Raw genomic sequence first — 14,623 nt, 5'->3', positions numbered from 1 at the left:
TAATTGATGGGACTTCGGAGCTCAGCCGTAGAATCTCCAGTCACACCTTAGGGTTTGCATCCTCAACAGCACTGAACAGTCCTGTCATCTTTTCTACTTTGGATGATTTGAGGCTTTTCTGGAGAGCCTTTTGATCTTTAAAAAAGGGGGGGGGGGGGGAGAGGGACAGGCAACTTTGTTTTATTGAGAAGCCATGCTTTTCTTGACAGAGAGCTAACTTTCAATAGGAAGTCTATATAAGTAGGGGGGGGTGAATTGCAAGTGTGGCAAAACCTGAGTCTGTTTTGTAGTTTGCGTGTAAACAACTGGAATTGAGAAGCCATGCTTTTCTTGACAGAGAGCTAACTTTCAATAGGAAGTCTATATAAGTAGGGGGGGTGAATTGCAAGTGTGGCAAAACCTGAGTCTGTTTTGTAGTTTGCGTGTAAACAAATTGGAATTAAGTGTTTTGTTGGTTTGCTAAGTCTCTGTTAACCAGGTTTGTTTCATCCCACCACAGCCATGCAGTACTTACAGCAGCAACACAAATACAGTAAATTTTGACAGATTCAAAGATGAGTTAGATGTGAGGGAACTGTAGATATTTTCTAATGTGAAGTGTTTTATGCTGAATTTTTTTTCAGTTTGACACCCTTTTCAGACATTTGACATGAGTGTAATAGTTCAGTAAACTTCTTTTGAAACAAATATATCTGATGTATTATCTCAGCCCAAGAGAATGGGAAGTTATATCTTGCAAGTAGTATATTCTAAGTTCTGTGACTAGAATGTCATTTAATTTAAAAATCAGAAAGTTTAATTTCCAGGCTCTCAGTTCAGTAGTACAAAACATGACGAATTTAACCCTAACTTGCTTGTCTCTTTTAAGGACTGGTTGCACCGAAGATTTTTCTGTAATAAGTTATGCATAATTTTGTCCTGACTAGAACCTCAAGTGTGTTATCTAATACCTTCATGTTTGCTGTTGAAAATTTTTTTTTACGGATGCAGTTGAGAAATAGTCCTGTGTAACTGAGGTTATTTATTAGTTGTGGGGAGGAATATTCCTAATGTCTTGCACTAGTTTAAATTTTAAACTTCAATAACAACTGTTTACTACACTATGCGTTGAAAACCAAAGGATAATTAACTAAAGCGCTTCATTAAAATCTTAACTATTGAGGAAAAAAAACCTAACAAGTGAACTTTCTACTTGTATTTCCTTACAAATGCCTATAGCAGATGTAATTAAATATTGAGAGCGCGCTGTTGCGTTACTGAGCTCTGACGCACGCTGTATGTGACTCTTGAACTATGTAGCTGACTGTCTTGTCAGAATGGTTGGCCTTAGCACGGCTGCGGTATGTGTCTAGTTGGTCTGAAGTGCCCCCTCTGAGGGTAGAAAGATTTATGAAGATATCTTCAATATACCAGTATTTTTTCCATAGTTTCACTGGTTTTAATCATCCAGTTCAAGCTCCTTAACCTTCTTGCTTTCAAACACTTCTAAATAGAGCTTGATTGTCTGTGGGTCTGAAGAGAAGTTGGAACAGGATCATAGTGTGTTTTTTAAAAAAATAAAAAAAAAAATCAAAACCCACTATATCAGAAGCAGGTTATGTTCTCACAGAAAGGGGAAAGATTGGAAGTTGTGATCTTGTTAGGTATTTCTTCTGGGACTGTTTGTTATCCTGTATCAACAGAAGAAGAAAGAGCTGCAAGACGTGCAGCTGAGATGTGTATACAGTTCTTGCTTCAGATGCTCCAAAGTGGGATTTTTTGTTTTGTGTAAGCAGATCTTAAAATATTGCATGCTTTGCATCATGGCTTAGGAAGGGTTTTGAGCTAGAAGAGATGGAGAAGTTGGCAGAACACTTCGTATGAGATCACAATTTCAAAATCAGCTTCCTGCATACAGAGCTGAAATATATTGAACCTGGCCTTCAGGGGAAACTACAATGCTTATCTCTCTGATCAGACTATTGTGGGAGAAGGGCACTGTAAAAACACCACATTGTGAGGTAATTTATCATTTGAGTTATAATCTCTGGCTACTTTTTTGTTAATATCAAGCTATTCCTAAATATATAATTGTTCATTCAAAAAGTTTTTAATAACAACTTTAGGAAATTATGGTTAATGGAGTTCCAGTAACTCCAGATGGTTTATCTGAGAAGTTAGTTTGCAATCTTCTGTTCTTACACTGAAGCGTTTGCTTCTGGCTTGTAGAATAAATCTCTGCCTGGCATTCCTTTTTTAGTTTTTCTAGAGGAATAACTTATGAAGCATCTCTGGCCACTTCTTTCACTCTGTGTTTCTTTTCAAATAGACATGTGCCTCTCAGAAAAATTTTATTCAGGACACTTGAGGAATCTCTGCCTTGGCTAAATGCCATGGTTCTTAAATGCTGATAGCGAATGATTTACTGATTGTTCTACTGGGGGTGGGGAAGAACTGAAGCAGCTGGTTATTGCAAGTTGTTCGCCCAGTTACTCTCTAAGGGAGGGGAGGGGAAAGGCTTACATTGAGCTTCTGTTGTGCTAATGGTGACATCTTGTAAATACAAACCCTTAAAACTTAATTCAGTATTGCAGTTTACTGTATATGTGTCATGCAAAATGGTATGAAAGAGGACTGAGTAGCTAATGTCTTGTCTGCACTGGTGACACACTAATGTGTAATCACATTTTTATATTCTGACACTGATGTAAATTTAGATGTCTGAATTGATCTCAGTAGTAAGTTAGTAAATAGAAACTAGTGCTAGTGGGATGAAACATTATGAAATGTTGACCTGCTTTTGACCTTTTCTTTAATAGGTAAGTTCAGTTCTACACTCTACGAGACAGGGGGCTGCGACATGTCACTTGTGAACTTTGAGCCAGCTGCAAGAAGAGCATCCAACATCTGGTGTGTGTGAAGGCCAGTCAAGAGTGATGATTCTTGTCTTACTGCAACAAAATCTTTGATTTTGATTTTAAAAGGTTATTTAATATGGACTACAAAAAAAATCAATATAAAATACTATCCATACACTTTTACTTTTGAAACCTAAGTGATTTTTACTAGAAGATGATACTAACTGCATAAATAATCTTTTCCACTTAAATAAATCTCAGAAAATGAAGACTACTATTAGCTTAAGCAATAAATGTCCAAACTGAGAACTTGACAAATGTATTTTTGGTTGGCTTATAGAAAGTCTTAAAGGATTTAACCCAGGTTTTGGGAAAGTAGGTGGCTGTTGACCATAATGGCTATTAACTTATTCACAAATGAACTTCCAGTTGTGAAGCAAATGTAAACTGATAAATTTGTTCTCAAGTTCATAGATGGCATGAAACAATACATGGAAGTGTTAACATGCCTGAGGTTAAAATTTGACTTACAGTTGAAATAGCCAGCTACATACTGGAAAGTTCATCTGTTGTTGGAAAGATGCCCTTTCTTCCTCTGAAGGGACAGGAGGCAGAAGAAAGAAAAACTACCCAAAACCTCCCTCCCTCCCCCCCCTCAGTTCACTTCACTACACAGAACTGCTCTGAAGCTATCGCATCATGCTGAATGCTACAAATTCCCGCCATGTGTAGATGGAAAAAGCTATTGGAATTATGGAGTAATGAATATAAAAGCTCCCATCTTCAAATCTTTCTTGTGGAAATGTGCAAGTGCCTTTTGTAGAGTTGAACTTTGTCAAAAAGTTATGTATTCCTTGTATAAAGCTGCCAATGCCTGCCTCTACTGCTTGCATGTTCCGGATGCAGTGGCTTTGCTGATGGCTGCTGTTACAAAGTTATATGTGCTAATGGAAGGAACAAACTGGCCACATCCAAATAATCAGATCTCAGCTTTAGACAATACTTGAGTTTCAGTGAAATAAAGTTGATAACAAAGAATGTTTTTATCTTAAGGCAAGGAACTGAAGGAAAGTTGCATAAATTTGATACAAGTCTTACAGCCATGTGATTTACATGGAAAACAAACATCCAAAAGCTATCCAAAATTGGGGGAAAAAGCAATGGTTGGATATGGACTCTGATACAGTAAGAGAAATTTCTCCTCATCTCTAATGAATGGAAATTGCAAAGTAATTTTGCTCTTCTTACCAGAGGTTTAAGTTTGTTTTAAGTTAAGCTTTTTCAAAAGCAATTTAAGATTAAGTAACTCGGTATACTTATGTATACTTAAGTAACTCATGTTAAGTATGTACTATTTTTGGCAGGTTTGAGACCTTGATGAAAACAGTATAGAATTAAACCAAATTCTCTCCGTGAACACATAGCAGACTGCACTCCTTTAGAGATGCGATGCATGTTTACACATCAGTAGCTGACAAATTATAAAACATCTTTGTTTTTTTCCATTGGAATAATTACTGTCAGTTGTCCTTGTTAGACAATTTAGGGACTAGGTGTTGAGAAAATGAAGGATAAAAGTAAAAATAAGGGTAAAGAGTCTCTTGATTTACTCTAGCTACAGAATTTACCACAATACACAAGACTAAGTGGATATTTGTATTTAAAATATGTGATCCAAGGAAAAACTTAAAGATTTTTAGGTAAAATTTGCAAGCAGTCAAAATTAATTCAGGACACTAGAAAATTAGAGTGGCCTGTTGAAATAAAATGTAGTTTTATAATCTGAAGTCTTTCCCCTGTTCTTATAGTGACACGGACTCTCACGTATCGAGTTCTACCTCAGTTCGCTTTTATCCACATGATCTAGTAAGTTTTTCTTACTTATTTTTAAAGCATGCAAAAAATCAGAAGACTTTCCAATTTTATAGCACTGATTAATCATCCAATGTGGTAGTTCTTTGTTCTTAAGAAGGACTCTTGCCTGGGTTTAAATGAAGAGAAAGTATTTATTTATTGTTGCAGTGTCTTCATATATACATACAAAGTCACCTTTCTGCGTAGCACTTTAAAATTTGAATATAAATTGTTTCCTTTAATCTAAAGCATAGTGATTTTCTAAATCTGGTGGAAATTGGATGTTCTGAGATACCTTGTAAAGGTTTCCAGAGGTGACTGGACAACTTGGAGAGAGTTTTCCTTCTGTGCATTACTAAGATTAGCAGGCAGCAGAAAAAAGAATAAATTTCGTGTTCTGACCAAGAGAAACTTCAGTAATTTCCCTGAAAGGAGTTTAAAAATCTATTGTTGGAATCTGCTGTACAAAATTTTAATTCACATGCAAGGAGTGACTGGGGAAAAAAGGCAGAGGCTTGCGCTGTTTCATACTGCAATTAGCTTTAGAATTCCTTAGTTTTGTGGTCTCTAACCTTTTATATTGTTGTCAAGTCGAGACATATCTGTACTCTTAATTCTGAAGGCTTACATTGCTGTGTCATGAAAACAATGCAAATGGTCATGATTCTTAAGCTAGGAAACCAAAGTCAAGTATATTGAACTACCTAATGACCTAATCAAGAGGGAAAATGAAATATGGATTCAGCATTTGGCAGAGGAGCAAGAGACCTCTATTTGCCTGACCATGCTTTTGATCAAGAATGTGCTCTTCAAACCTGGTGTCTACTAGAGGAACTTGCTTTGCTTTCCACCATCCCCCTCAAAAATATAGCCTTCAAAAAAGAGGCTGCGTTACCTGCTATGTGCTGTTGGTTTGCCAGTGTGGTCCCACTGGAGGGAATGTTTCTGTTTAAGGCAAACTCATATTTGTAAAAACTTAGCCCATGTGCCTAAATGGAAATTTCAACTGAAATTTATTATTAGTGTGACAAATGTTATGTTATGGTGATTCTACCTTTAAGAAACCAAGTTTTTAAGAAGTTTTCAAAAAAGCACCTGTTTTCTGACACAGCTTATCTTAGATAGTATGTTTTGTATTTTTGAAATGTGTTTAGAAAGGGAGTGTTCCTGTTTGGTTTTATTAGTGTTTTTCTAGGAAGAAAAAGCTGGCTGAGCATAGTTACAGTACACTGATGCTTTAAGGAGTCATGAAAAAAATTTTCAAAAACAAGAAATCCAATGTTAAACCTTAAGAGAATTTAAAAAAAAAAAAAAAAACCAAAAAAACCCCCAAACGACAAAACCAAAACCCTATAACTTTGACACTTAAAGGTGACATGAGTATTTAAATTTTACTCTTTCTCTTAAAAGATTGTGAAGATTTTTCATTAAATGACATTGTAATGATGATATTGTTTAAGAATAAAGGGCAGTGCATTAAGATGTTTCTTGGCCTGTTAATGAAATTTATAAAGTGGGTTAGACGACACACACATACTGTAGTAACTTTTTAACCTTCTGAGTACTCTCCTTAAATGTCCTTTATGGTTGTTAGTATCACTGTGACTTCAAGAGAACTCCAGAGTGACAAACTACAAAATAAATGAGAAATATAGTCAGTCATAAATAGTACCTGACTAGTTAGGGCAGAGCTTTTTTTTAGGTTGTCTCTGAGTATATTTTGAATGTAGTGAGTTTGAATTTGACCACTGATACACGCATATGTTGCTTTGTCATGCAAAAACAACCATTCGGCATGCGTGTGCATGCAGATTAGCTGACTATAAGAAATGTGTTGTAACTTATTTAAATTCAGAATTGGATTATTCTTGTAGTATACACTATTCCTGTTCACGTATTGGTTTGCTTGTCTTCAGATTTGAAGTTTTCAGAGTAAATGGGATAATGTGCTTGAAGACATGTTCATACTTCATTTGAAATAAGGCATATGCTAAAATGCCACACAGTTGTGTTGTATGCAAACTATTATTGCTGCTGGTGCTATTCATTTGCCATGTTAAGGACAGGAAAAGTAAGTAGAAGCCTGAGAACTGACAGTGTTTAACATATAACTTCTCAAAAGTGAAAATAAATAATTCTAGCAATTTTTCCAAAGCAGTTTTCAGTAGAATACAGTGATATAATAAAAATGAGCTTTTGTTAATACTGACTTTCTTTTAGCTTTCTCTTCCTCAGATCAGGTTGAACAGGCTGCTAACCATGGATACAGATCTGCTGGAGCAGCAAGATATTGACCTGAGCCCTGACCTTCAGGATCACATGCAACCTCAAGAGGAAGCAGCTCAAAAAGTCAAGCAGTACTATCGCTTTTGGATTCTGCCTAAGCTTTGGATTAGCATCAATTTTGATAGATTAACTCTTCTGGCTTTATTTGATAGGTGAGATCCTTGTATGTTACTAGACCTCAGAAAGTAAAGGTTAAAAAATGGTAACTAAACTGTGAGTAATACAGATAAAGCTATCCGTAAAGAATTGTACCTATTTACTGTACTCTGAAAGATGAAAGAATAATACAAAATGCAGTTTTTCTAAAATAATGAAGGCTACTTTCCCTTTTTCTCTGGCAGTGCTAAAAAGGAAAAAACAAACCACTCACCTCGCGTGAGTGGGGCGATAATGTATTTTGAATGGTCAAAAAGAGATTTGTTGCTAATCTTTAAAGCTAGAAAATAACCTTATCAATAAACTGATTGAAAGGGTCTAGAACCTGGCATACACTTAAATTATTTCAGCAAGTAGAGAGAATTTACCTGCTGTTTCAAAGCATTTTTCCAAACGGTCATCTAATACTGTAACCTGTTGTCCCTGCTGCATTTACCTAGTGGAATAAAACAAAAGTGACCCCCCCCCCAGTTACCAGCTTTTGGAATATATAGAGTATTTAAATTTTGGTAATGAACTTCCTTCAGATAAACAATATAGTAGTGATTCTGTCCAGGCAGAAATACTATTAATTCTGTTCCTAAGCACCACCAACATCATATGGAATTCTCTCTATTCCACTTGGCGTATCTTAGTCAAGTGAGAGTATTTAGTTTCTTCATTACAAAATCATGAATGGCAGATTATATACAGATAAGCTATCATGCATATATTTTTCACAGGCTTGTAATCATCCTGTGTGGGCCTTGAATATAGATTTATGTTACAGACCCTGCTTCTGGTTGAGCATTTGAATTATTTCTGAAGTTGTCTGCTGAAGTTATCTTCTGCTGTTTAAAGTTCAATTCTGTAAGATACTAATTGCTTTCAGCTATCATTGAAATCCTGGTAGCTCCTAGCTTTGCTAAAAGACAGTGTGCTAGTATTGTCTATGCAAGTTCAAATCTATTCTTAACTACTTTACTACCAGCAGCGTAACTCTTGTTAACTTCTGACCCTAACTGTTCCATTGCAGCTTTTTCTAGACATAGTTAGCTTTTAATTCTCTTTTTTTTTTTCTCTCTCCCTCTAATACAGGAATCGTGAGATCCTTGAAAACGTGTTAGCTGTCATCCTAGCTATTCTAGTTGCATTTCTGGGCTCTGTACTTCTTATAGAGGGCTTTTTCAAGGATATTTGGGTCTTCCAGTTCTGCCTGGTAATAGCCAGTTGTCAGTACTCGCTGTTGAAGGTATTTTAATTTCTATCTTCACTTTCTATAAACAATAGAAATAACTTCGGTTGGGTGTTGCAGGTTAGTCAGAGCTTTAAGGAAAAAACCTGCATGTTTATAATTTAAAAAGAAATTAGTAAACTTCAGCTTCATGGAAAGTTTAATAGATGGTCATACTAGGTCACTTCACTAGAATGGTTCTGTGTATGTTTGTTAAACAACCTTTTATTTGTTGTTCTCATGCACTTTTTGTTTTCCCAAGGAGGAGCACATTCTTACTGGTTGAAAACAGCCTACAAACTAAACTTAAAGTTTTATTGTTTTGGTTTTTATTTTTTTTAGTGGATACACCTCAATGCATTCATATTAAGCAATTATATCTAAGCATATTTTTAATCAGAATCTTAGTGTTTATTAGACAATTGTTAATGGTATTTTCATAATTTAAGAATGATTGCTTATTTCCTTAAAATTAGACTATTAGGGTGGAAATCAGATTTAAATTTAAAGTTCATAACACATTGTGTTTAAAAAAAAAAGGTAAAAGTTCTAAAAATGAGTTGGTTTTTTTAAAACGAAACACCTTTGACTATCAACATATACTCTGAACAGATTTTATGGTTTGATACATTGTGTTATTTAAAGGCTCTAGAGTGGCTTGGCAATTGTAAAACTAATTGTAGATGTTACTAAAAGAACTTTTTAGTCAAGACAGTGTGTATGGGGGGAGGTGAATGCGCTTATCTGTAGATTGGGTAACTTTCCTCTTTCCATTTTGGTTTCAGAGTGTTCAGCCAGATTCTTCTTCCCCTCGACATGTAAGTCATGGGCATGTGCCCCTGTACTAACCTGCAGATGTAGAACTTCCACGGAGAATTGATCTTTTTGGTTTGATCTTTTCGGCATTTCTCTTATGTGCCTTCTCATAAGGCACAAGAGGCTTATGTTGTCTTAGTGTGCGAGAAGGGAACTGATACTATTTTTCCCCCCCATATGCTTTGTTTGTATTTAGCAAATCATGTCCTCCCTGTTTTAAGCCTAGCTTTTGCTATAGAGCCATATCATAATAGGTTTTTTGATGAATCTTTAGTATTCAAGCAATTTTACTGAGAAGCATTCTTAATGTTGTAATTTGCTATGCTGGTATGAACTGACACAGCTTTGATGTTCTATTCTGGTCTTGTAGATCATTCAGTTGTCCTAGTGTGTACACAGCCTTATTTTTTTCACTCTATTAAGCTGAGTATGCAATGCTCTAGTGAGCATTAACATCTGAGCATGGAAATGTTAATGTGCTAGTTTAGCATGATATGTTTATATTCTATTGTGCATCTGCTAGATTGCCAAGACAAAATATTTTTGTTACATCCTAAATAAGATATGAAAAAGCATTATTTCTCTGCAGCAAGTCATTCATATTCTTTTAGGTAATAAGTTGTATATTTTAATGAATACACAAATTCAGATTTTTTTTTTTTCCAGCAGGAGCAGTATCTGAGTAATAAACTTCAATTGCTTTTTCTTCAGAATTCATACATTCTCTCTTGCTTATGAAGACTAGTCAGAATTTCTCTCTGGCATTTAGTATTGCAAGAAATATACTTTAAAACTTAGTGGAGAATAAGGTTAAATATAGCTTAATCTAACTTAACTGTTGTGTTCTCGTTATATCAAAGCCACAAAAAAAGAGAGACTTCTATCACTGTAAGGCAATGCATTAAGGATTTTATGAACAAAACTTAAGGATGTGCTGAGGTGACAGTACATAATTGATGAACAATGATTTTGGTTCTGAAATTATCTGTAACAGAAGAGTAACAATTACTTTTTCTGCTAGTAATGAAACAAATGTTCTTTTCTTTTTTTCAACAGGGTCATAATCGTATCATAGCCTATAGTAGGCCTGTATATTTCTGTTTATGTTGTGGTCTTATTTGGCTGTTGGATTATGGCAGCAGAAACATATCTACAACAAGATTCAGGTTGTATGGAATGGCTTTCACCAACCCATTGCTGCTGCTGTCAGCCAGGGACTTAGTTATAGGTGAGTGGCTTTTTCATGGATTTGAATTGTTTGCATCACTGCAGTAGAAATCTCTTCCCTGCCCCCCCCTCCCCCCCCCAATCTTGTTATGACACTGTTGCATCATCGCCTTCTAAATGCAGTTCATTTAGTTTCCTTTGGAAAGAGTAGTTTAAGCTTTGCTGAAGTTTATTGGGAAAATTCCGCCTCTTCTATAGCTTTGCTGTAACAAACTGCAAAGATGTCAACTAATATGGTGTCATAGGAAAAAAAAAAAATTTTAGCTTTTTAATGATCTATATCTTAGTCCTCATCCCTGAACCTTCTGTTCTTTCTTCTTAACTTGGACCTGGATATGCTACCCTGTGCTTGGACCTAGCTGCTTAGTAGTTAAAGAAATGTTTTGATTTGGACTCTTTCGTACTCCCTAGAGGGGCTTGTGGCAAATGAGTAGGAGTTATTTGTGTTTAGCAATCAGGTAGAACAGTACGGACACAATTTTTAAAAATATTATAAACAGATTAAATCTTATTTAATGTGTCTCTTCTCAGAACAGGCCTATCAACAATACCAAAAAATATAATTTTGGGCGATATGAGGTACTTTCATTGTATTCTGAGCAGTACAGTGCATTCACAATACTGCTGGCATTTAACACCCCACCCCACCTCCCCAAAAAACCCCAACCCAACAAACAAACAATAACAACAAACACCACCCCCCTCCCCCAAACAACAAACCTCTCCCCTGTTACAAAATTTATTGAAAATAGCAACAGCTACGTAATCTCAGGCAGAGCCCGTAGAAAGGCGAGAGAGAACGTAAACATTTGAAGACCGTCTTACCATGGGAACTTTTGTGCATATTCTTTAATGGAGCAAAGTTATTTGGGTGATCCTCTCTGGATCACCTCTTTGGAGGGGGAATAAAATCTGTAAGAATTCGTCTAAGTTGAACACACTTGCTCTTCAGTTGAACCAAAATATCTGTGCATGAAAGACTACTGCAGTTAAATGTTATGACTGCATGCCTCCAGTTCTTGGACAGTCTTCTGTCCAAGAAGAATTAAAACTTGGTCTTGGTTTTGATTCTTTTTTTTTTAATTTGTTTTTGACTTTTAGTAAGAATTACTGTCTCAGACATTTTGGGAATTAGTTTTTATTATTTGATTTTTAGGAACATTGTGAATTTCATACCTCATTCTCTTTCTCCCTTCGACTTTCTGCTAGTAAATCTGTATTTATATTTAAATGTCCAGAGGAAAAAGGCCTAAGCCAGTTCTTTATGAACAGAGTATTGTCCAGACATTTCCAAAGGTGCTTTTCTACAGATTCTATGGATCTGTTCATGCACTGGCATACTTCATTCTGTATCTGTGATGGGAAAAGAAGTTAAGACAGCAGATACTTTTGACTCATTCAGGATATAAAACTAGCTTCATTTCTCCTTGTTTATGCTCTGTCAATTTCAGAAGTGTTTTCTTCCCTTTCCTATCACCTTGACTCATTGCCATAATGTATATCCATATCCCCATAAGGTAATACATAAATGTATATGTAGGTGGTGTGTTGTATTGTGAAAGTGACCTACTAAGAGTACTTAAGAGTCTTTTCCAGTTTTAAAAAGATGTGCTGGCATCTTCATCAGGCTGTGTCCATTTTGGGATTAGCTTTTAAAACTTCTTAGTTCAAGAGTTCTGAATGCTTTTTGATCCTTATGTTTTACTGTTCTTCTCGGGTATCTTGCACCAGCTTATGTTGTTTATATTTCTTAGCAGTTCTACAAAGAAAAATATCAGATTGACAGAACAGCTCTCACTTTTTAAAAAGAACAAACCAAAATAAAAACCTAGCCCCCTCCTGCCCTACACACGCGCACGCGCATCCTTGCCTGTGGAGCAACTCTTAATGTTGCTGAAGCACTGTTTCAGAAAGCTTTGTGTGTATTGCAAAGTAAGCTGGCTGCTAGCAAACATACTTTGTTAGCACAAAGTCAAAATCTCAGCTGCCTTTTTTCCCATTCCCAGGCATAGCTACTAGAACAACACAGGTGCAGGGCAAGGTAAACTTTGTATTTAGATAACATAATTGTTGTGTCCTTGCCAACAGACAAGTGAGGACTGGTATAAATTTTTTTTATTTATTTATTTTGTATCCCACATATTGGACTTGATCAGTTGGTCTAAATCTGCTCCACTTTATAACAATTATTTTCTGTTTTCACCTAGGTGGTCCACATTAGAGAGCAATTCTGTTACGGATTTTAAAAGCCATGAGAAATGTTGGCTTTTTGCTGGACTATTCTTTATAAATTCTGTATTCCCAGATCTGTTTTGTAATTTTGTTTTCAATGGACCCAAGATAGTTCAACTTACACGCCTTTATGAAACAACATTTTAACCTGTCAATGACAGAACACTTCATTGTTTGCCTCCTATGTAGGCTTCCTTGAGTAATGAATTGAGCTAAAGGTTTGACTTGAAAATTCTGAAAAATATTTTCTTCAGGTCCTGAGTAGCTGGTCTTTAGTCTTATATTTCCTAATTTGTATCAGTAAAAAGATGCAGAACTCAACATTTTTCCCAAGCCGTGAACCTACATGTTTTTAAATAACATGTAATTATTTAACTTTACCAAGGAGTAAGAAAAAAAAAAATTAGCTTCTTAGTACCAGTCTCACTGTAGATATTTCTAATGTGATATCCTTTAGTATCCAACCGTTCTGTGGATATAAAGTTAGAAACTTAAAATTGAGACTTGTGATTCTTTACAGGATACTTAAAAATTGGTTTCTTCTTTTGGTCACTAAAGCTACAAGTCAATAAGGTTGTAGAAAATCCTCCCTAAACTGTCAGATTTTGTCTGCTAGGGTTATTTTCATGGTTTGATTCTTCTACCCCTCAGAACCTAGAACTTATGTTATGCTGCTGCTTGTGAATAATATCTGAACTACTTAACAGTTGTGTATAAGATTTTTATTTCTGCATCTTTTATTCCTTAAGATGGAAAGTAAGTGATACGTACAGGTTGGGAAATACCATTCTCTGCATTAAAATTAAGTGGCATTCATTTATCTTTGCATTCTTAAGTCCTGTAATTTGCAGAGGTTTTAATGGTTTGTACAGTTACCCATTTTCATTTAAAAAAAGTCACTTAGGATCAGAACTTTTCAGAAGTGGTATGGGAAGATGAGTAAAATTGTCAGACGTTATTAGTGGTAGAAAAGCCAGAGGTGAAATGCTTGGCCTCTCATGTCAGTGTGGATGGTGTTAGCTTGCTCCTGTAACTCCAGACAGGCGGTTAGGCTCAGATAAGCCTCACTTACAGTGAGTGAAAACTTACAAGTCTTATAATCTGTAAACACTCTTGGCTGATCTTTGCTAAATAAAAATGGAAAGCCTGAATTGGCCTGTGTCCATTTCTACAGTGATTAAAACAGAAGTACAAGAAATACTCTGATTATTGATCTATGTAACCTTTGTATTTAGTCAGTTCTGAGTCATTGAAGTAGAGGTTTACATAATGGATGTTTTCCTTAGAAATAATAGTAGAAATACTTCAGTGATGTTGAGTTAAATGGTGTGTGTGATACCCTAGAACTTAAACTGAAGAGTATATTACCATGCTATATTTTTCATATTCACCACTTTTTCAACTATTTTTTTCCTCCATAGTGTTTACACTATGTTTCCCTATAGTATTCTTCATTGGTCTCCTGCCTCAGGTGAATACATTTGTGATGTATCTCTGTGAACAGCTGGATATTCATGTCTTCGGTGGCAATGGTGAGTGTTGTTTTTTATGTCAGTGGCAAAAGCATTCGATTAGGAGCAGCCACCAGATTAGCAGGCTAGTTAAAAAATTTAGTGATTACACTATTTGTATTCCTACCCTCTAAACATAGAATACTAACTGTATTTTTAAAAAGACTAAAGGTCTTCTGATTGATTATTGAGAAATAGAATTACCGTCCTAGTAAGTCTGTCAAAAAGTATTCTTTCTTCCTCAACTGGTTTCTGTTGCAGTTGTTAACCATTCCTATGGTAATGCTGTTGAATAAATGAGGAGGTAAATAAAGCTACATAAATTGCTCTTCTTAAAAAAAAAAAAAAAAAAAAGTAGAGGAAAATACAAGTAGTTGCTGTGGGTTGGATTTTTTTTTCTATCAGAGGGGTGTTGCAACTAGGGGGTTGATATTTTTCTTAATCTGAAGTATTTTGTATTCTAATCTAATTACATAACACTTTAATTTTTC

General features: G+C 35.5%; 1 protein-coding gene across 4 annotated transcripts in view; it reads left to right on the top strand.

Annotated features, from left to right (window-relative positions):
* The window catches only part of PCNX1 (pecanex homolog 1 (Drosophila)), an 86,950-nt gene that overhangs the window by 35,687 nt on the left and 36,640 nt on the right, over positions 1–14,623 (top strand). For 3 of the 4 annotated variants that reach the window (XM_019472066.1, XM_019472065.1, XM_019472064.1), the window contains exons 8-14: positions 2,799–2,889; positions 4,646–4,703; positions 6,912–7,129; positions 8,211–8,364; positions 9,132–9,164; positions 10,219–10,390; positions 14,043–14,153. In XM_019472066.1, the coding sequence (XP_019327611.1) occupies positions 2,799–2,889; positions 4,646–4,703; positions 6,912–7,129; positions 8,211–8,364; positions 9,132–9,164; positions 10,219–10,390; positions 14,043–14,153 (837 nt within the window). The remainder of the gene's footprint in view (positions 1–2,798; positions 2,890–4,645; positions 4,704–6,911; positions 7,130–8,210; positions 8,365–9,131; positions 9,165–10,218; positions 10,391–14,042; positions 14,154–14,623) is intronic. The other variant, XM_019472067.1, reaches the window with a different exon arrangement.

This window comes from Aptenodytes forsteri, unplaced genomic scaffold, assembly GCF_000699145.1.
Source record: "Aptenodytes forsteri isolate BGI_AS27 unplaced genomic scaffold, ASM69914v1 Scaffold3, whole genome shotgun sequence".
NCBI lineage: Eukaryota > Metazoa > Chordata > Aves > Sphenisciformes > Spheniscidae > Aptenodytes > Aptenodytes forsteri.
This window is presented reverse-complemented; position numbering and strand designations above follow the sequence as displayed.